Consider the following 22,983-nt stretch of genomic DNA (forward strand, 5'->3'; position numbering starts at 1 on the left):
GATACAAGAATAGTGTCTCGCACATCGCAGATCACACACAGGGTGTCCGTGTGCTGTGCGATGCGAGTTGCGCCTAAGGCCGCCTGCACACGAACGGATTTGCATTGCGGAATCTGCAATCGGTGTCCGCAGTAAATACCGTCCATTGCATGCTATGGGAAATCGCTTCTTCCTGCACACTCACGGAAACCAATTGCGGTTGCCGCAAGCGGAGCAAGAATCGCAGCATGCTCTATTTTCATGCGGCGTCCACATGGACAACTTCCATTGAAGTCAATGGAAGCCGTCCAACCTGCAGCCTGTCCGCAATTGACCTTACCAAACAGGTCGTCGGTTCTGTGTCATCACCTAGCGACGGCGCGGGAAAAATGAAGATTTAAAAAAAACCTGTACTGTGCATGTCCAATGGCAGCTCGCCGTGCCCATCCGCAGTACAGATAAAAAGAGAAAAAGACAGATGCCAGCCGGGCACTGGGTCGAATTGCGCTGCGGGCTCCCACATGCAGAATCCGACCCGTTCGCGTGCAGCCGGGCTAATAACTTCGGGTATAACTTACTTTCGGCCGTGTACATACAACCTAATCCTATCATGTGTGATACTAAAGGTAGAGACAATCTACAGGGGCTTCAGGTCACACACACCCACATACAGCATACCCGCGTCATCGTCACCCCTGTAGTTCCCGTCTGTTTGCTCCCCTGTCACCACCTGGTCAAATAGACTGAGCTCTAGTCGTCATCTAATAGTGGATGTGAGGGCTGAATGCTGACACTGTCCCTTTAAACTCCCCCTCCCTGCTGACTGTGTCCTCAGCTCTGAACAGAACAATGAAGAAATGATGGATTGAACCATTCCAGGAATATGGGGGGAAGAGGTTGGTGGAGGAGTTGTCCCTCCTGATGTGGCTGGTATAAATAAGGGGAGGCTGATGTGCTGTGGGCCCATGGTGGGGGGCTCACTGAGGACTGGCGGGGGCAGGGCTGGTGGGCACAGTGAGGGGTGACCGCAGGACTGCAGGTGTGTTGGTGGGCTCTTCCATGGTCACAGGGGTGGGATTGCATTTGCTTTCTGACCTGGATGAGGAGAGAAGCTGCTGAACCTGTGCAGGGAGGGAGGTGGCATGCACACGGGGGTCACAGAGCGGCGCTCAGGTGGGTTTGGAGGCCATTTTCATCCTAGGCTTTGACCTGACAGGTGTAGGTGACAGGTAGAGGGTCAGAACCCCTCCCCCGCAGCTGATTGACACTATATTAATACATCCTGTGATATTGTTGCAGTGCTATATGCAGGATATCTGGAGGCGCCGGCCGTCACTGGAGACACATTATCCCCCTGTGAGGCTGAACCAGAAGCTGCTATTCCGGAAGCCGCTGCCTCTACGTCAGAGAGAGAACAAGAGGTACAACGTATCATTATAGCGGTGACCAGCGGGAAGGGGATACAAATTATAGCAGAGAACGATGAGGGGGGTGCATTATATTATACAGGAAGAGCGGGATACATTGTGTTATTATACAGGGGGGAAGATACATTGTGTTATTATACAAGGACAGGGGGCGATACATTGTGTTATTATACAAGGACAGGGGGCGATACATTGTGTTATTATACAAGGACAGGGGGCGATACATTGTGTTATTATACTGGGGGGAAGATACATTGTGTTATTATACTGGGGGGGAAGATACATTGTGTTATTATACAAGGACAGGGGGGGAAGATACATTGTGTTATTATACAAGGACAGGGGGGGAAGATACATTGTGTTATTATACAAGGACAGGGGGGGAAGATACATTGTGTTATTATACAAGGACAGGGGGGGAAGATACATTGTGTTATTATACAAGGACAGGGGGGGAAGATACATTGTGTTATTATACAAGGACAGGGGGGGAAGATACATTGTGTTATTATACAAGGACAGGGGGGGAAGATACATTGTGTTATTATACAAGGACAGGGGGCGATACATTGTGTTATTATACAAGGACAGGGGGCGATACATTGTGTTATTATACTGGGGGGGGGGGGAAGATACATTGTGTTATTTATTATACAAGGACAGGGGGTGATACATTGTTATTATCAGGAGAGGGGGGGGGGTTCTTATTATACCAGGAAAAGTGTAATATATTAGATACCTTGTATTATTATTTTTAAGAAGATGTGGAAGAAGATTATTATACCCGGACGTTATTCTCTGTCGTTACATTGGGGTGGTAAAGGGGTATTCAGGGAGGGGTTTATACCTGGGTGGCATTCTCTATCCCTACGCTGGTGGTAATAGGGGGTTATTATACCTGAGTGATAATCACTGGTGTTATACTAGGGTAGTAGAGCGGTATTACAGCTGGGTGATATTCTCTATTACTAGATTGGGGCAAGTAGAGGGGTATTCTACCTGGATGGTATTTTCGATTATTACATTGTGGGTATTAGAAAGGTATTGTACCCTGGGTGGTATATCTATTACTACATTGGGGGGTATCAGACCTGAGTGATATTCCGTAAGATTTATACTGGGGTAGTAGAGGGGTATTATACCTGGGTGGTATTCTCTATCACTACAGTGGAGTTAATGGGGGGGGGGGGGGTATTAGATCTGAGTGATAATCACTGGTATCATAGTGGGGTATTAGACCTGGGTGGTATTCTCTATCACTACATTGGAGGTAATGGGGGGGGGGGGGGAATTAGACCTGAGTGCTAATCTTTGGTATCATAGTGGGGTATTAGACCTGGGTGGTATTCTCTATCACTACATTGGAGGTAATGGGGGGGGGGGGGAATTAGACCTGAGTGCTAATCTTTGGTATCATAGTGGGGTATTAGACCTGAGTGCTAATCTTTGGTATCATAGTGGGGTATTAGACCTGAGTGCTAATCATTGGTATCATAGTGGGGTATTAGACCTGGAGTCTGTTCTACTATACTGGGGATAGATTAGGGGTATCCTCATACTGGGCCGGGGGCTCTTATAGTGATGAACATGCTTTGATGTCTCGCTCGTTCTGCATCTCTCGCAGGATGGCGTGCTGTCTGAAGGACGAGCTGCTTTGCTCCATCTGTCTGAGTATTTACCAGGACCCGGTCAGCTTTGGCTGTGAACATTACTTCTGCCGTAAGTGCATCACAGAGCACTGGAGCCGGCAGAAGCACGGGGGGACCTTGGACTGTCCGGAGTGCCGGAGAACCTTCTTAGAGCCCACCCTGTCCCCTAGCCTAAAGCTCTCCAACATTGTGGAGCGATATTCCGCCTTCCCTCTGGACGCCATCCTCAGCGCACAAAGAAGCTCCTTCCCCTGCAAGGACCATGACAAGGTGAAACTCTTCTGCCTGACAGACCGCGCCGTTGTGTGCTTCTTCTGTGATGAGCCCTCGCTGCATGAGCAACATCAAGTGACCAATGTGGACGAGGCCTTCGAGGAGCTGCAGGTGAGGCAGGGGATGTAGCCCTTCTCACTGACACGGGGTAACGGCAGCAGAATAGTGAGTGCAGCTCTGGAGTATAATACAGGATGTAACTCAGGATCAGTACAGGATAAGTAATGTATGTACACAGGGACTCCACCAGCAGAATAGTGAGTGCAGCTCTGGAGTATAATACTGGATGTAACTCAGGATCAGTACAGGATAAGTAATGTATTTACACAGTGACTCCACCAGCAGAGTAGTGAGTGCAGCTCTGGAGTATATAGATTGGTAATGTAAAGAATGTACACAGTGACTCCACCAGCAGAATAGTGAGTGCAGCTCTGAAGTATATAGATTGGTAATGTAAGAATGTACACAGTGACTCCACCAGCAGAATAGTGAGTGCAGCTCTGGAGTATATAGATTGGTAATGTACAAAGTGACTCCACCAGCAGAATAGTGAGTACAGCTCTGGAGTATAATGCAGGATGTTACTCAGGAGCAGTACAGGATAAGTAATGTATGTACACAGTGAGTCCACCAGCAGAATAGTGAGTGCAGCTCTGGAGAAGGTTGGGTGTGTGAGAGCTCTGCAGGATCTAGGGTGTGGTCACCAGTAAGAGGAAAGCTTACCCAGCCAAGTCTACAGGTGCTGGGCTTGCTCCAGCCATGGAGTCTCAGACCTCCTCCCTCTGGCTTCGGTCGGGGGGAGGGAGGACTGCACCCCAGGAGGGGAGAACACCTGGTCAGAGTGGCAGCAATGTCACCCTGACTCCCCTGGAGGAGCCCAAGAGGACCCGCAGCCAAAGGAAGAGAGTGGAGGACCATGCGGCAAAACAACGCTTGCAGGCAAGTTGGGCTGATCGCAAGGAGGGCGAGTCAGTGACGGATGTGGCAACCCGTATTGCCAAGTATATGAAGGACTTTGGGCATGTCGGGAGGCAGCTGACTAAATATAGGCAGGAGCTGCGCATTGCCCGCTATGATGCGGAGAGGGCCAGATCCCGTACCAGAAAATTGGCCATATCGCGGCAGATTGAAGCCTGTGAGGAGGCCATTGAGTTTTATGAGGAGGAGAGGGAAAGGATCCTGGAAAGAAGTGGGCCTTTCAAAGAAAAACTGTTAAATGATGAGAGGTTCAGCAAAATGGCGTCAGTGAGCAGCGGTGCTATTAAAGAGCGCTCTGCCAGGCGCTCAAGCAGCAGCACGGGCGAATCTGAAGGTGCTCAGGATGGGCGAGCTGGGTGCTCTGGTGAGCAGCAATTTTCACTGCCAGGTGGGACTACTGGGCCCAGCATCCCAGCTGAACAGGTGAGCCTGCCCCCCACGTCGGGTGAATCTGACCTGGAGGACAGTGATGACAGCTGCAGCAGCAGTGGAGAGGGTGCGCTGATAATGCGGCAGATACAGCTGCAAGAGTCCCCAGAGAGACTGCAGTCCTTCTATTTTGGGAATGATTGTCCCCCGGAGACCTCAAGCAAGAAGAAGAAGAGGAAAAAGGAAAAAAAATATATACAAGAAAAATTTGTTTATGTCACCAAGCACTCTGGTTTGGCTGCAAAGTCAGACCAGGATGGTAACCCTGAGCTCCTAGTCCCGGGCTCTGTGGTGGGTCCGGTGCAGGGGACTGGGGAAGAGAGGGTTAATGCGGCCCAAAACTCCAAGTCCGCTTGTGCCAGTAGTGGGAATGGAGGAGTAAAGGAGGTAGATAAGAGTGTTGGGAAAGCAAAGGGTCGCGGCCAGTCCAGAGGTGCTGGTGCTGTCGGTCATGTCCCAGTGGGGGGGAGGCGTGATCCGGCACCAGGTCCCACCTGTGGTGGCCTGGCTGTCCCCCCTGTGTCCCTAAAGCGCCTATCAGGTGCAGAGGGGGCGCAGTGGGTGGTGGCCGGGTCTACCGATCCTCCCACCCATGGTAAACATGCTCCTGTTCCTGGAAGGGAAGTTGAAGGAACTACAACTCCCAGAGTGGCTAAGGTGGGCGGAGCTACATCCACCAAAGTAAGGAAAAATGTTAAAAGGCCAGACACTGAATCCTCTGAAGTGCATCTCCAGCCACACACTGGAGGTGCCACGGACTTGCCCTCTAGGCAAAAAGAGGGTAAAAATAATAAAGGTCCTGGTCCAGCAGCTAATGGAGAAGTGAGTGAGGTAATGGATGCGGCTGTTGGTACCCCTGCTGCCCCTGTTCCTGCTGCCCCTGTTCCTGCAGGAACAGGTGTCCCTGGTTCCCCGGCTAGTATGCCACCTCTTGTACGGGAGGGTGGGGCTTCGGAGGGTAGTCAGGAGGTGGGTCAGGATCCAGTCGCCCCTCCAGCGGCGACAACAGCTGGTAGAACTTATGCCAGTGTCGCCGCTGGAGGGAGGGGAGAGGCGTCCTCCTTGTCTTTGGGCTCTGGGGACGGCATTTTGCAACGGCGCCTCCTGGAGGCCTTGAGGAAGGGGGAGAGCTCGATGAATGTAGGGGGCAGAGTTGTGGATTTGTCTCTCTGGGTGGAGAGACATGGTCTTGGTGCCTTCCGAGAACAAAGGGGGGAGACCGTCTGGTCCCTGCCGACAACCGGGCAGGACATTGGCCGTAGGAATGTGGCTCGTCTTCAGTGGAGAGGCAATGACGCGTGCCCATCCAGGGGTAAGGTGGTGGAGCTTCTGCTGAAGATGGGTTTCAGGGCAAATGACATCTATGCCCTGATCCATCCTTACGGCACGTCTGAGTTCGACATCAGCTTTGTTCGCCCAGAGGGCCTCGAGCTCTTTTGGGGGAACTACGAGTTGATGAAGAACGAGCCCGGCTGGCGCGGTTTCGCTGCACAAGTGGTAACCCGCCAGACTGGAGTCAAGAGAGTGACCGTTTTGACTCGTAACGAGTCCCTCTCTTGTTACGATATCATGACTTGGATAAGTCGGTATGGAGAGGTGGTGGATATGCCCAATAAGAACCGGGACGAGCACGGCATCTGGTCCGGAGCCTGGACGTTTATGGTGAAACTTAAGCGTTCAGGGAATTCGGTGGCCCACATACCATCCGCGGCTTTCCTTGGCAGGGATCGTATCTTGGCCTTCTACCAGGGGCAGCCGAAGCTCTGTCACAAGTGCGGCGACCCCACACATTTGAGTGCAGCCTGTAACATCATCAAGTGCGCTCTGTGTGGCGAGGTAGGTCATCTTGCGGCATCTTGTACAGAGATTAGGTGTCACCTGTGTGGTGACCTCGGTCACCCATTCAGTCGCTGTCCGCGCTCTTTCGCCAATGCGGTCATGGCCCCAGCGGAGGAGAGCCATGAGGTTGCTTCTGCAGGGGAGGGGACCAGCAGAGGCGATGGAGCCCAGGAGCCAAGGAAGAACAAACATGCTGGGGCAGCCAAGCTGAGGCGCCAAGAGAAGCGCGGAAGGGGCAGGGAGCTGGTGGAAACCCAGGTGGCAGGTGGGTCAATGCTGGCCCCTGCTCCGGACGCAAATCATGTGGCTGAGGCTCCAGGGGACAGGGAGCTGGATGAGGAGGTCAGGAGGATCCAAAGGGAAGAGGATGCCACTTATTCAGATTCTTCCCACTATGAAAGTGTGGGTGAGGGCAAGGATGAGTGGCAAAAGAAAAAGCGTAAGCAGGGCTCCAAGAAAATGAAAAAAAGGGAAGGGAAATCTTCCCCTGCAACGGGCCAGGTGCAGGAAGGCAATCCAAACTCTCCTCTTGTTGGGCTCTCCAACAGGTACCAAGCTCTCTCGTCCTCGGAGGAGGCAGAGGGAGAGGTGCCCAGGACAAGCGTGGGGCCTACAGGGGGGGCTGAGCCTTCCTCTTATGGGGGTTTGGTGACCTCCAGGGGGAGGGCTGGCCCAGAGCCCAGTGGCAAGGAGGACGAGGTCGAGGAGCCCCTTGCCATGGACCTTTCAGTGTCCAAGAAACGTGGCAAGGGGTCATCCTCAGACCCGGATGAGAAGGGGGGTGGGAAGAAGAAAGCCATCTAACTCAATCACCAATGATGGCAGCACCCGCTCCGTTGACGCTGGCATCCATTAATGTTGCCAGCATTAAATCTGATATGGCTAGATTTGCGGCCTTTGATTTTCTCGGCCGCGTTGAAGCCGACATTTTGTTTTTGCAAGAGACCAGGCTGCCAAATTTGGCAGCTGTGCATAAGGCAAGGAGGGAATGGAGGTCTGGTCCATCTTACTGGTCTCTTGCGGCCGAGCCATATAGCGGAGTGGCGGTACTTTTTACCGCAGCGGTTGAATGCCGACGGGTTATCGAGTTAGAAATAGGGAGGTGCCTGATCCTGGATGTTCTCATGAAGGGACAAGAGCTTCGGCTAATCAACATCTACGGTCCCCAAACCAAGCGGGACCGCAAAGATCTCTTTATGAGGATCAAGCCGTACCTTTTTACCAGTCGGCAGGTGATCTTTGGGGGTGACTTTAACGCAGTCACGAGGACCCGTGACAGGGGAGGCTCCCTAGGCAAGCTGACTTATGATAGCGTCGCGCTTAATAGCATAGCTAGCGAAGCTCGCCTGGTGGATGTCCACATCCGGCACACCCCAGGCCACGCGGGTTTCACCTATTATAGAGGCGAGTGCAGGTCTAGAATAGATAGGTTTTATTTGAAGGAGGAAGCCATCTCTTCACCAGTTTCTGCTGTTGAGGTGGAATTCTCCGACCACTGTCTGATTTTGTTTTCCCTGAATGTTGCAGAGACCCCCCGGATGGGTAGAGGCTTATGGAGGCTGAATTCATCACTCCTGGAGGAAGCAGAGATAAGACAGTCCTTTGAGGATTTTCTGCAGAGCCAGGTACCATTACTGGATCTTTGTAGCAGTAAGTCAGAGTGGTGGGAGATGTTCAAGATCAGGGCTGCGAGGTTCTTCCGCCAGCTCTCTAGCCTCAGGAGCCTGAGTAAGTACCGTCTTTATCAGGGCCTGAGGAGGAAACTCGAACATCTCGTCTCGACTGGAGGTAGCCGCGAGGAGATCTCCAGAGTGAAGTCTTTGCTCAAAGGGTGCCAGTATAATAGGCACGCATCTTTGGTTTTTGAGAGGGACTTCGGGAAGTACCACTCACCTGACCCTTACAGAAACTGCAAGATGTCAGTGAATCGTAAAGTTGTCACTGGACTGATCGACGGTACGGGATCTCTGAACAGGTCCAGATCAGGGATTCTGGAAGTCATCAGATCCTTCTACTCGCACCTTTTGAGAAAGAGGGATCTAGATCGAGATGTGATGTCGGCTTTCCTGGCTGAAGCTGTCCCTGAGCCAGGGGATGACATCTCCCTTAATGTTTTGACAGAGGAGATCAACATAGAGGAAGTTAAACTGGCGATTGATGGGCTTGCGCTCAAAAAATCGCCAGGACCGGATGGCTTAACATCTGAGTACTATAAGACCTTTAAGGACCTCTTGAGTCCCCTCTTGACTGAGGTTTTCAATGAGTGTCTTTCCTCGGACACTCTCCCAAAGTCAATGAGGAGGTCGGCTTTGATCCTTCTGTCAAAGGGTAAAGACTCGAGCCGTATTGAGAACTGGCGTCCCATAGCGCTTCTCAATACGGACAGGAAGGTTCTGGCAAAAGTGCTGTTTAATCGGCTGGTCAAGTTTGCACCCCGGCTCCTCTCCGGCGCCCAGCATTGCTCTGTTCCAGGCCGTAGCACCTTTAGTGCTGTTCTAGGTGTCCGGGAGGCAGTGGAGCAGGGTAGGGCTGGTCACTGGGAGGGGTACCTGCTGTCCTTGGATCAGGCCAAAGCATTTGATCGGGTTAATCACGAGTACCTCTGGTCTGTTCTTCTGAGATATGGCCTGCCAGTGGGGTTTGTCAATTGGCTCAAGACATTGTATGCGGGGGCTGAGACTTTCCCGCTAGTGAACGGTTGGGTCGGCCACCCATTTGAGGTTGGGTCTGGCGTCCGTCAGGGTTGTCCTCTGAGCCCCTTGCTGTACGTGTTTGCCATTGATCCTTTCCTTAGGATGATTGATGGTGGGCCTATGGCGGGGGTCGGGATGGATCGGGCGGTGCCGGAAGCCACCCTCAGGGTGGCAGCGTACGCTGATGACGTCACCGTCTTTGTGTCCTCGAGGGGGGAGGCAGAGTACGTGATGGCAGAGGTGGATCGCTACTCGGAAGCATCTGGGTCCGGCATCAACTGGGATAAGTGCGAAAGTCTCTGGTTAGGAAGGGGAGATCCTACATTTGGTCTCCCGGACACCCTTCCAGTGCCCCAGGACTCGGCTAAAGTTCTCGGCATCAAATTTGGCCGGGGAGATTACCCCATGCAAAATTGGGTGGTCAGGCTCGATGGTGCCACTCAGAAGGTGGCCCAGTGGAAGGGTTGGTCTTTGACCCTTCGGGAAAGGGTTAACCTGATCAAAACATACCTGCTCCCTTTATTCATCTACCTGGGCAGCGTATGCATTTTGCCAGAGCCTCTCTGGACCCGGGTCTACAACCTGTTCTTCCTAATGTTGTGGGGGAACAGGTTGAACCTAATTAGGAGAGATGTCACATACCGCACGAGGAGATTAGGGGGGTTAGCTATGGTCAACCCCGTGGTGTTTCTCGTAAACACCTTTGTTAAGATCAATATAGGCAACCTCTGGCAAGAGAGGGCTCCTCCGTGGGTATTCTCCTGTTGGGGATGGCTTCGGCCTTTCTTCCAGGAATGGGAGACTGGAGGGCGAGTGAAGGATCTTCGCACGCCGCACGGGCATCTTCCGGCTTACGCTACCGTGGCTCTGAAGATGATACGTCGGTGGGGTCTGGGGATGTGGGAGATCAGAACTCTGTCGAGGAAACTCCTCGATAAGAGGGTTCTGTTGACCCATTTCCAGAAGCCCCTGGCGCTCAAGGACTGCCCAAGTCGGGACCTGGAGGGAGGGTTACGTTTATTGAATTCTGACAGGATCCCCTTGAAGTTTTGGGACTTGACTTGGCGCTGTTTCCACGGGAGACTGTATGTAAGGGGCAACTTGAAGAGCAGGCCTCTGGTGGATAGGGGTTGCCCCCGCCAGGAGTGCAGCGACGTACTGGAAAGCATGGAGCATTTCCTGCTTCAGTGTCCCTTTAATACAGAGGTGTACAAACGGGTGGGAGCCTCCATTGGTTGGCCCAGGTTGGCACGCCTCTCGTATGCGGAATGGGTCTATGGGGCATTCGGGGACCTTGGTGGCAGGGACCGGTGCACTTTATTCTTAGTCAGCCTAGTGGTCAGGTTTCACATTTGGAACGCACGGTGTCTAGTTTCGACGGAAGAGAAAATCCTCCCCGCGGATGAGGTGAATAGGAACATCCTGGGTGACCTGGTGAAGGTGCGCTCTCTGGATTATGAGAGGTTGGGCACGACTAAGGCCTCTCTCCTATGGAGAGGGTTTGTCTTTCGTTAGGGACAGTCTTCTTATTGTTAGGGTCTTTGTAGGGACAGAATAGGGAGAGGTAGGGACAGTTTCTCTGAGGGTAAGTTTTAGGGAAGGAGTAGGGACATTGTAGGGACAGATTAACTATAGGGATAGTGTTTCTCTATTTGGTCGGTGCCCGGCTTATCATATCCAGTCCTGGTGGAGGGCTGAGTGTGACACTAGTAGAGTTTTTGTTTTCGGTCAAAGATGAAGTATGTACGGCTGCAGGTAACTGAACCTTAGGCTTTCGGGTACTAATATGTAGTGTTGGTTTGTAGTTGTGTAGTATAAGAGATGTTATATGTTTTGTTTTGTATATAGGGCTAGGGGTTATAGATAGGTTGGGTGGGGGTTTATTGGGGGGAGGGGGGGGGGATTTATGCCTCAGCCGTAGCTTGACACGTCCCGGACAATGAACACTGGGCACGGACTGTTGGTGCGGGCGTGGCCCTCAGGCTGCGGCGGGCAGGGTGTGTGTATGCGGTGCAGCTCGGCTCGTCCTGGACATAGACATTGAGCACGGACTTGGGATGCAGGCGTGGCTCCCAGGCTGCACCGTAGGGGGTTGTTTGGGGTGTGTGGTGGTTTGGTCTGGGTATAGGGTTAGTTTAGGATTATGTAAGGTTTTATTCTTTAGGTGGTGGGCATAAAAAAAAAAAAAAAAAAAAAAAAAAAAAAAGGGGTATTGGGTTCGTCTTATTATTGTTACTTTGTTATTGTTTGCATTATTGTTATTATATAATTGCTTCGGTTATTAGTCACGTTTTCTTCTTTTTTTGGGATTTCTGGCTGGATCCTGTGAGTTAGGGATGTTTTCTCACATGTGTATATTGTTATATGTAGTATGTAGTGTATATGTATTGGTGAGGATGAGTGAGTGTAGTTTGGAGTGCAGGTTGGTGTCGTGTGCTGTGTATATTGTTTGGACCAGATGGACCTTTTGCTTTTGTTCCTTTGTGCTGAAGTAAGGCAAAGTACAGTTACCACAAGTGATCATTTGTTTTGGTTTTATGTTTATGCGAAGTGAGCGATATTTATGTTCTGTTTATTGTTATGTTTTTCACTTTTATAATAAAAGATCTACAGGATGTAACTCAGGATCAGTACAGGATAAGTAATGTATGTACACAGGGACTCCACCAGCAGAATAGTGAGTGCAGCTCTGGAGTATAATACTGGATGTAACTCAGGATCAGTACAGGATAAGTAATGTATTTACACAGTGACTCCACCAGCAGAGTAGTGAGTGCAGCTCTGGAGTATATAGATTGGTAATGTAAAGAATGTACACAGTGACTCCACCAGCAGAATAGTGAGTGCAGCTCTGAAGTATATAGATTGGTAATGTAAGAATGTACACAGTGACTCCACCAGCAGAATAGTGAGTGCAGCTCTGGAGTATATAGATTGGTAATGTACAAAGTGACTCCACCAGCAGAATAGTGAGTACAGCTCTGGAGTATAATGCAGGATGTTACTCAGGAGCAGTACAGGATAAGTAATGTATGTACACAGTGAGTCCACCAGCAGAATAGTGAGTGCAGCTCTGGAGTATATAGATTGGTAATGTAAAGTATGTACACAGTGACTCTGGCTTTGGAGAATCATTCCTGCGGCCTGTAACGTGGGGGTAGATGTTGCAGCTTTAAAGTGTAGCTTGACTGAACAGCCTTCCATTAGGATCCATTAGTATAATATGTGTTATTGTGTCCTCCATATTGGCAGCAGCGCAGCATAATTCTGTTTGGGAATGATTCATCGTTGGAGCTTTTTTTGTCCTTTGTTAGTGAAATTGTGTTTGTGCTGTGCAGTAACTGCACCCTTTACCTCCTATGCAGTCCTGCCTGTGTGCCAGGTACAGGGTACATGCCTACTGAGCTGTGAGCCCCTAAGGTGCCCTCTTAGTCCTTATACGCATCCACTACCAGACACACCACTATGACCCCACACCAATAACCAGTGACCAACACAATGTACACTGCATGACCTCTGTATACAGGATACAACTCCCATCATCTGCCGCATGATCTTTTCCATATAGGGCACAACTCCCATCATCTGCCGCATGATCTTTTCCATATAGGGCACAACTCCCATCATCTGCCGCATGATCTTTTCCATATAGGGCACAACTCCCATCATTTGCTCCATTCCCCCGTATATAGAATACATCTCCCATCATCTGCTACATGACCTCTGCTGCATACCTTTTCTTGAAATCCTACATGAACCTACCCAGAAGGGTTGTCATGCACGTGTCCAGAGGATCAGGATGGACTATTGACTTACAGCCCGGCTCCCCCTCCTGTTCTGCTGTTTGTCAGCCTTCACTGGGAGATGAGGAGTGCCGCACAGGCTGAAATCTGCTGCATATCCGCAGTGTCAAAATTTGCAGATTTTAACAGCGTTTTTGGAGCAGAAGTGCTGCAGATTTTGCTGATTATCTGGTGTTTTGGTGTTGTGGCAGCTGACACAAGGCAGAGGCGTGATTGTGAAACAGAGCCGAGGTCAGGACAAGCCAAGTTCTTGTGCATAACAGGACAAGGAAGAGGGCAGGAAAAACACAGCAGACAGAGCGTGTAGAAACAAGCCGAGGTCAGGAATGGAGGAGATTGGAAAGCTGAGTAGAATGGGCACATGTCAAACCAAAAATCAATCAGAATAAGCAGATATCTTTGCGTACCATACAATATGTCTTGCTCTGCACCCTCCAGTGGGGGAGTTTGCTTACAATAGACAAGGGCCTGTGTCCAGATTCGTTGGGGTGCTGGGTGCATGCTGGCGATTTAAGAAGCAACTCTTGCTGGCTCATTAAGAAGAGGGCCATCCACACACGTGCACTCCATGGGCACCAGGAAACTGACAGTTGATGCTGCTTCTGCCACAGAGGACATGGGGGACACAACGCTGCTCATGACTAGCAGCAGGAGGAGGTTGGGGACACCGTCAGCCAGGACAGGCCACCATAGCATTGAGGATGGATGATTACAATGGATGTTAACTGGACTTGGAGGAGGATGAAAAGGAAGATGTAGGATGAGGGTGAATGATGATGTAGGATGAGGGTGAATGATGATGTAGGATGAGGGTGAATGATGATGTAGGATGAGGGTGAGTGATGATGTAGGATGAGGGTGAGTGATGATGTAGGATGAGGGTGAGTGATGATGTAGGATGAGGGTGAGTGATGATGTAGGATGAGGGTGAGTGATGATGTAGGATGAGGGTGAGTGATGATGTAGGATGAGGGTGAGTGATGATGTAGGATGAGGGTGAGTGATGAGGATGCTTTGTTTGTGGGAAGGAAATGATCTCTAGGCCCTCGGCATCTTCTGTCCTCCTCTTCATTTCAGGATCCTGTAGATTCGCCATTGTGTTTTTTTTTCTTTTCCTCAGAGAGAACTGAAGGAGCAACTACAAGCCTTACAGGAAAGTGCTCATGGCCACGCCGAGGCGCTGCAATTGCTGAAACGCCAGCTGGCCGAAACCAAGGTGAGCCACTAATGCAGTCCTCTTGAGACAGTCTCTAATAACCCAGCATTCACTGCCTCTGGTGACTGACAGCAGATCCCATGATTTACCATGTATCCATAGAAGGCGATGTGCGGCTCTGGATCTATTCTCACTGGTCACTGTGTATCACAAGGTCAGTGGTGCCCATAGAGGAACCCTGATACATGGCAGGAGAATCATGTGTGCCATGTAAATCTGAAATCTGCTCTGGAGTATACTCCACCAGTCAATTATCCCTCGGGCTACAGTACTGTGATGTGTGGGTCATCCACACTGCAGACCCCATATTCCCAGCCTCCACCATCCACGGGGATCATCCACACTGCAAACACCGTCTTCCATATTCTCACTGTCCACGGAAACCATCCACACTGCAGTCCCATATTCCCACTGTCCATGGGGATCATCAACTCTGCAGACACCATATTCTCACCATTCGTGGGCATTATCCACACCGCAGACCCCATATTTACAAAATGCACGGGTATCATCCACACTGCAGACCCCCCATATACCCAGCCTCCGCCATTCACAGAAATTATCTACGCTGAAGACCCCATATTCCCAGCGTCCACCGTCTATGAGTATCATCCACACTGCAGACCCATATTCCCAGCCTTTAACATCCACAGGGATCATCCACACTGCAAATGCCATCTTCCCCACTTTCACTGTCAACGGAAACCATTTACACTGCAGTCCCCATATTCCCACCGTCCACGGAGATCATCCACTCTGCAAACACAACATTTGCCACCTCCACTGTCCATGGCTGGGTCATCCACGCTGCAGATCTCACGTACCCAACCACTACCATCCATGTGGATCTTGCACACTGCAGCCTCACCCCACTTTCCCTACCTCCACTGTCCACGGGCGTCTTCCACACTGCAGACCCCATATTCCCAACCACCGCCATCCGTGCATATCCTCCACACTGCAGCCTCCCGCCAGGCTCCACCATCCATGTGGCGGAACCACACTGCACACCCCATATTCCCCGTGAGCTATGTAAATGAGACGTCTCATCACATCCATGTCCGGTTGTTGCTGGTTCTTCATCTGTCATATCATTGATGTTGCGTCTCATCCTTTTTTTCAGTCTTCAGCCAAGGGCCTGCGTGCCACCATTAGTGAGGCCTTTGAGCGTCTGCACCGTCTGCTAAGAGAGCGACAGAAGGCCATGTTAGAGGAGCTGGAGTCCGACACGGCCCGGACCCTGACAGACATCGAGCACAAGGTCCAGCGTTATAGCCTGCAGCTCCGCAAGGTGCAGGAGGGCGTGCAGATCCTACAGGAGCGTCTAGCTGAGAGCGACAAGCACACCTTCCTGGCTGGCATCTCCTCGCTGTCTGAGAGGTAGGTGGGGAAGGCAGGGCGTACCATAACACCCATCATTCTGTGTCCAGGATGATGCACACTGTCACGCCACTCCTGCTGTGAATACTCATGATAGAACATGCTGATCCTGAGCCTGGAGAATGTGATCTGTGGACCGTCTTCTTTTCCTTCTTCAGGTTAAAGGGGAAGATTCATGAAACCAACCTGACGTATGAAGACTTCCCCACCTCCAAGTACATGGGGCCCCTGCAGTACACCATCTGGAAGTCTCTCTTCCAGGATATACACCCCGGTAAGTCACTCTGGAGGAATTCTCCTCGTGTCATATGATGCAGCAGGACCGCACCACTTCCTTCCAGGGTCATCCATGGCTGGGAAAGCTGAATGTGATCGTTCTCAGTAAGAGAAATCCAGTAATCTTGTAGATATGAGACCTTTTAATGGCTTACAAAAATACATGATGTTACAGCGAGCTTTCAGACCTCTCAGGGGCCTTCCTCAGGCTTAATGGAACAAATGCAAAGACGTATTTACGTATGCCTGAGGAAGGACCCTGAGAGGTCTGAAAGCTCGCTGTAACATCATGTATTTTTGTTAGCCATTAAAAGGTATCATGTCTACAAGATTACTTGGTTTCTCTTACTGAGCACAATCACATTTTGTTCTACTGGCTAATATGGTACCAAACCCCTTTTTTGGGAAAGCTGAGTAACGATAAGATAAAAGGGCCACCAAGAAAGGGCTATTGGCTGTGATAGATGGGGCCCCAAAGCAAAATCTTAATGAGCCCTCTATTATGGTGTTTGGTTTTGCCATCCTGCAGAATAAGGCCTGTTTGTTTCCTATTCCACACCCTTTAACCCTTTACCACCCCATTACATGTACGTCATGGAAGGAAAGGGCTTCCAGAGAAATGTCGTACATTTATGATATGTAGATGGTGTGGGCTCAGAAGCTAATTTGCAGCAGGGGCCAGCTGTGGTTGACAGCCAGGGTCCTACTGCAATGGCGGGGATTGAAGAGAACACCGAATACTAGCATTAAACCATACAATGTTGATCGTGGCATGCATGAAATTAACACAGGGAAGGAGTCAGCTTCCTCTTTGACATCATCAGCTCGTTCCTGGTGGACTGATTGGCTGTAATGGCAACCGGATGCCAGTCAATGGCCTGTGAGTCTAAAATGGCAAGTGCTGGCAAAAAAAACCAACCTATAATACACTATAGTACTTTTGCGCCAAAAGAGGCACTAGGTCTTATTTTTGGGGTATGTCTTATACTTGCCTAGGTGGCTCAGTCCAAGTCCATCCCGCTGCTTTCCAGAGCTCCGACACGCTGAGCCGCGGCATTGATTGACCAATTCCTAAATCCCATTTCCACAGTGCAATGGCTGTTATTGGTTCTTCGACAGCTGCTCAGCCAATCAATGCAGCGCTCGATGACCCAATCACAGCAATCACATTGGTTCATCGAGCGCTGCATTGATTGGTTCTCGAGGACTGCTCAACCAATCCGAGCCAATATAGTTTCTTGGAGGTGGGATTTATGAATCCCGTAACCAGGAAGTGATCTTCCTTGGGTGAACAAGGACTGCAGGATGCACGGCGGAGCTCCGGTCAGGAGCAGGAGGACCTGGACCAAGCCTGCTAGGTAAGTATTATTTTTTTTTTGTGTACTGCAGTTAGGGCTTATTTTCGGGGTAGGGCTTATATTTCAAGTATCCTTGAAAAATAAGGGTAGGTCTTATTTTCAGGGAAACTGTATTATCTGAGCAATCACAGGATCATACGTTCATGTCTCCTATAGGAACATTAAAAAATGTAAAAAAAAAAAATATATTCCCAGGAAAAAATGAACAACCATGCTATTGAGTTTACATCTTGTGCCATGTACGCAGTCCCTGAACAGCCGTCCGAGGGTACACGCTGCTGTATGAGATGTGAGCATTTTGCGCATTTGATAGTCCACATCCTGGATCTAAATGAGCAGCTTGCAACACTCAGATCCATTGGCATCATGGAAAGGAGTTTGCTGCTCACTGAGCGGACACTGGGGTAGATGTCGGGGTGGATGGTAGTTTGGAAGAGCAGGATGATCAGGCAGCTAGCTGGGTGACAGGAGGAGGGGTAGAGGAAAGAGAACCAGGTAGGCTAGCCCTGAACTGGTACACCCCATTAAGTTTGCAGATATGGGGAATGCCATTACAGGGTTAGCACTGCAGCCGCACAACATTCCCCCAAGTGCCAGGGGGATGTCTGCTCTAGTTAGAATGGAAATGGGAGTGCACCGCAGGCTAGACGGGTCCTGGTTGTGTAAGACTTAATTATTAGGGGGACAGACAGGGCAATCTGCCACAAAGACCGGGATCGTCGAACAGTGTGTTGTCTTCCTGGCGCTCGAGTTCAACACATCGCGGATCGGGTTGACTGATTACTGGGAGGGGCTGGTGAGGATCCAGTGATCATGGTAGACACTGGCACCAATGACAAAGTTAGAAGGAGGTGGAAGGTCCTTAAAAACGATTTCAGGGACCTAGGATGTAAGCTCAGGGCAAGGACCTCCAAAGTAGTATTTTCTGAAATACTTCCTGTACCTCATGCCACACCAAAAACACAGCAGGAGATTAGGGAGGTAAACAAGTGGCTCCAGAGTTGGTGTAGGAAGGAGGGCTTCGGGTTCCTGGAGAACTGGGCTGACTTTGCTGTGGGCTAGAGGCTTTACTGTAGGGATTGGCTGCATCCCAATTGAGAGAATGCAGCTGTGCTGGGGGAGAAGATCGTTAGAAAGTTGGAGAAGTGTTTAAACTAGGGAGTGAAGGGGAGAAAGTGACCAGAGAGATAGGGGGGAAGATAGTGTAGACAGTGATCTGAGACTGAGTAATGAAAATGGGGGTGCAGCGGTGGGAGGGGTTAGAACTGGCAGAACAGTTAATAGGCATACACTCAAAATGACCAAAATCTTCTAAACTGTATGGTGACTAATGCTAGAAGTCTGGCCAATAACGTTGACTAACTGGAAGTAATAATGTCTGAGGAAAACTATGACATAGTGGGAATAACTGACACCTGGTTGGATGAAAGCTGTGACTGGGCAGTGCACTTACAGGGTTACAGTCTGTTCAGAAGGGATCATAAAAAAGAGAAAGCTGGAGGGGGTATGTCATTATGTAAAATCCTGTTGAAAGCCCACAATACGGGAAAATATATGTGAAGGAGAATTTTAGCATCATTGTAATTGTATCGACTTGCAGAAAACGCTGTGTATCATGTCATTTACACTGTCCAATGAATGGCGTAAAAGAGAAGAAAAATCTATGGCTGAATTGATTTGTTTCTTCACCCCAAAATGGTACCAATAAAAACTATAGTTCACCACCCTAAAACGAGCAAACCCTCATGTGACTGAGTCAGCGGAAAAATAAAAAAAGTTATGGCTTTTGAAACGTGGAGATGAAAATCCCCAAAAATGGTACGTCGTTAACTAGCAAACTAGGCTGCATCCTTAGGGTGCATTCAGGCGACCGTATATCGGCTGGGTTTTCACGCCCAGCTGATATACGGCATCTCTCTGCAGGGGGAGGAGGCTGGAAGAGCCGGAGCAGGAACTGAGCTCCCGCCTCCTCTCCACCCCCCTGCACTATTTTCAATGAGGAGAGGCAGGACGGGGGCGGAGCGAATTCCCGGAACTTAGCCCTGCGGGGCGGAGAGGAGGCAGAGAGGGGGCGGGAGCTCAGAGCACTGCTCCCGGCTTTTCCAGCCTCCTCCCCCTGCAGAGAGAGACGCCGTATAGCGCCTGGGCGTGAAAACCCAGCCGATATACGGTCGTGTGAATGCACCCTTAAGGCGTACGCAGTTTCGGTGCGTGAAAGCCACACAGTATTCACGTACACACTGTGCCCCTCTTGCATTTTTTGCGCACGTATTCACTGCATTTTTCACATGGTCAAAAAGGCAGAAGGTCCCATCGATTTCTTCTCCCTTCATGCGTAGGAAAGTGCAATTTTTTCCCCCCCAAAAGTCCCATCCTAATCGATGATATGTCGACCTGTATGATACATACATCCTTGGGCAGGGCAATAAGAAGTGATTACTGCTACTCCAACCCCTCCTATATATAACCGGGGGTCGTATGCCGTTGTTGTATTTTGTATGAGGCCGCGCAGCATCCAGCAAAGTGTTCCCCGACTTGTCGCCCTCCGATGATACTAATGACCATTCTTATAATGTTCCCTTAGTTCCTGCAGCTTTGACCCTCGATCCAGTAACCGCCCATCAGCGCCTGATCCTGTCTGACGACTGCACCATCGTGGCCTACGGCAACCTGCACCCGCAGCCGCTCCAGGACTCCCCAAAGAGGTTTGATGTGGAGGTATCCGTGCTGGGTCACCAGGTCTTTGACGGAGGGGTGCACTACTGGGAAGTGGTGGTCTCCGATAAGACCCAGTGGATGATTGGACTCGCCCATGAAGCTGTCAGCCGGAAAGGAAGCATCCAGATCCAACCTGGGAAAGGCTTCTACTGCATTGTAATGCACGATGGTAACCGCTATAGCGCTTGCACCGAGCCCTGGACCCGGCTCAATGTCAAGAGCAAGCTCGAGAAAGTCGGGGTCTATCTGGACTATGACAAGGGGCTTCTTATCTTCTACAATGCAGATGACATGTCCTGGCTCTACACCTTCCGTGAAAAGTTCCCCGGAAAACTATGCTCGTACTTCAGTCCCGGGCAGAGTCACGCCAACGGCAAGAATGTACAACCGCTGCGGATCAACACTGTTCGAATATAACAGTACCCAGCGGGGGGAAAAGGGGTCCTAGATACAAGAGCTCATGATGGGGTGCGTAGAGAACCATGCACATGGCACCCAGAGATGAACGGGGAGAAGTATCCGCCATGATTGTCTCCAGCCTTAGCCTTCACCATTCATGAGTCTCTAGTATCAGTTGTATTGTGGTGGCTGCTCTACGTCGCCCCCTTACTGTGGGTGTCCACAGTCAGGTCACATCTTATACTGGATGCCGGTTGTTCCGGGGCTCATTAGATAAATATCCAAGTCTTGACAAGACCAACCAGACCTCTTCCCATCACTAGATGTGCGCCCGGTGACCTGCAGGGGAGTTGATGGTTCTAGTAGCTGCCTTACCTCAGATCATTGCTTTATGTCATAGGATAACGTGACACTGGTGACCGGAGGACGAGACTTGGTGCCAACTCCACCGATACACTGAGGGTATCGTAGACCCGGATCATTATATAATATTAATGGATGGGGGAGGGGTAGTGATTGGATATGTGATTATGCAGTAGACTGAAGGTGACGACACTGATGAGTGGGGTAAGATCCATATGGCCCAGTCATCCCTGTGCTAACGATGATGGGCGCGGGTCATACACCGTACACACCGTGCTATCTCCACATGTTCTGTAATACAAAGATCGGGCGGCATTGGGAATAGAAAGCGTCATTGTGGCGTTCGGCAACTTTCTATTAGACTTTAATTCTTCACCTTTTTCTAAATCTCTGTGTGCTGGCAGTGAATGGAAACCTGTCCTGCTCCCACGGCTGCGAGGGGTTGTAATGCTGTCCAGTATTGGCTATTCTGAATCATTCACTGATGGCAAGCAAAGATCTTGAAAACGATGAAGAATGGAACCAAAGTGTTTTATTAAAGGGTGCGTTCACACCGGCGAGATCCAATGTATTGCTTCAGTGTGTTTATCCGCATGAGCGATTCCTCTCTTGTTCCGAGATTGAAGAACAATCCCTATTTTTGGGTGTTTTTGTGTCTGAATTGCCCATTGTTTCCTATTGCAGCAGCAAAAAAACTGCATCACCCTTCCATGTAGATGCAATTTTCCTGGAGCGTGATCCAATTTTTTTTTTTTTTAATTTTTAATTTTTTAAATTCTCCTATTGAAAATGTGTAAATTGCGTACGGCGGAGATACGGAGTGTTTTTCTCGCAGTCGCACTCACAGTAGATTGCAGTTACCGCACTTGCCCATGTGAATGCACCCTAAGGCCCCATTCACGCGGGTGTATTTGTGCGCCGTATTACGCAGGTACGGGTGGTTTCACAGCTGCGTTGTGGATTCTGCTTTCCTACTCCGTTTGGGGATGGAGGAAACGGGAATCGCCGCGGCTGAACGGCTCAGACTCTGGACGGAACCGAATAACATAGCACAGACCCTGTTGACCATAATGGAGTCCGCCTGCTTTCCACCCAGCTGCTCCGGCTTTTGGATGGAAGTAAAGGCGCCGCATGCAGTGGTTTTCTTTTGGGTGTTCTGAGCCAGTTCTATAATGGAACCTCCGATGCAGAGGTGACCCCCCCCCCCCTTCCCCTAGTATGGAGCGCTAAACCCCACTGCGTCCATCTAGGGTCTTCAGACATGCCTCTTTCACGGGCATAAAAAATAACGCAGTTTGTCCAATTTTAGTCCGTATTACAGATTGAAAAGTCTGTTAGTCGATGGGATGGCATAAATACACAGTGCATACGTACAATACATGCGCCTTCACTGCGAATTTATGCATGAAAGCAATGGGGCCTTCTTGCAATTTTTTTCTTTTTTCCCCCCATGCGTGAAAAGCTCAATAAATACGCGTCCAATAAACCCACCGCAGTACGCAGGGAAGAGACGTAGTTTTGGTCCGTGAAAACGCTGCAGATTTCACAGACTGACACGGCATACGCCTGTGCGCATGAGCCTTTAGCTGAAGAACGTTTCCAGGAAGCGTAGACTGGCCCTTTAAGAAGACAGCGCCTAAGTTACAGAAGACGTCTCCACTAGTATCACTACCTGAGGACGGGCCGCTCCCTGATATTATATAAGCAGCCTCTGAATGTGGGTGAGTAGGGCTCAAGCTCAGCGGCCCGGGGCAGCGGGCTCCATGTGTTGTCACTGCGGAGAACCACTGAATGTAAAGAGGGGCCCGCACCGTCCATGCCGGAACATAATAAAGTTATTTGTTATCGGAGTGCGCTGTGTGGCATTTTATGTGGGTCACCGATCCCCAAGCGTGATGTCAGGTCTGTACCGGAGCGGGAGGAGGACGCCACTGTGTAACATAACACCCCGCCTGCGCTCGGGTGTAGTGGCGGAACGGTCGCCTTAAGCACTAGGACAACCTATCGCTTCGTGATCGGCGCGGTCTCAACTGTGGGATGCCCACTGATCCTGAGGATGAAGACCTGATTCAGCGCTGCGTCTCCTACACTGATGGCACCCTGCAGTACAACCCCATCCATTCCCTGCAGAGTCCAGTAGCGGGGACGGCGTTGTATATAGTAAATGTAGAAGGAGAAGCGGCGCCAAATCAGGCAGCCCCTT

General features: G+C 50.3%; 1 protein-coding gene across 5 annotated transcripts; it reads left to right on the forward strand.

Moving 5' to 3' along the window:
• Nucleotides 1-834: 834 nt before the first annotated feature.
• TRIM62 (tripartite motif containing 62) lies at nt 835-22,630 on the forward strand. 5 transcript variants are annotated; one of them, XM_066606237.1, is made up of 7 exons: nt 835-875; nt 1,279-1,400; nt 3,050-3,439; nt 14,191-14,286; nt 15,410-15,666; nt 15,825-15,940; nt 19,885-22,630. In XM_066606237.1, exons 1-7 carry the CDS (start codon nt 863-865, stop codon nt 20,433-20,435), a joined length of 1,545 nt encoding a protein of 514 aa, XP_066462334.1. In that variant the 5' UTR covers nt 835-862; the 3' UTR covers nt 20,436-22,630. The 5 variants fall into 5 exon arrangements, with proteins under 5 accessions (XP_066462334.1, XP_066462332.1, XP_066462333.1 ...); XM_066606235.1 differs by having other exon boundaries at nt 847-875; nt 3,031-3,439; XM_066606236.1 differs by lacking the exon at nt 835-875 and adding an exon at nt 997-1,018 and having other exon boundaries at nt 3,031-3,439.
• Nucleotides 22,631-22,983: the final 353 nt, after the last annotated feature.

The sequence above is a fragment of the Eleutherodactylus coqui genome, chromosome 6, assembly GCF_035609145.1.
Source record: "Eleutherodactylus coqui strain aEleCoq1 chromosome 6, aEleCoq1.hap1, whole genome shotgun sequence".
Lineage (NCBI taxonomy): Eukaryota > Metazoa > Chordata > Amphibia > Anura > Eleutherodactylidae > Eleutherodactylus > Eleutherodactylus coqui.

Coding starts and splice junctions, on each gene's coding strand:
- TRIM62 (XM_066606233.1), top strand. CDS start 1,122: ATGCACACGGGGGTCACAGAGCGGCGCTCAG. Junction 15,667..15,824: donor ATCTCCTCGCTGTCTGAGAG/GTAGGTGGGGAA, acceptor TTCCTTCTTCAG/GTTAAAGGGGAAGATTCATG. Junction 15,941..19,884: donor CTTCCAGGATATACACCCCG/GTAAGTCACTCT, acceptor ATGTTCCCTTAG/TTCCTGCAGCTTTGACCCTC.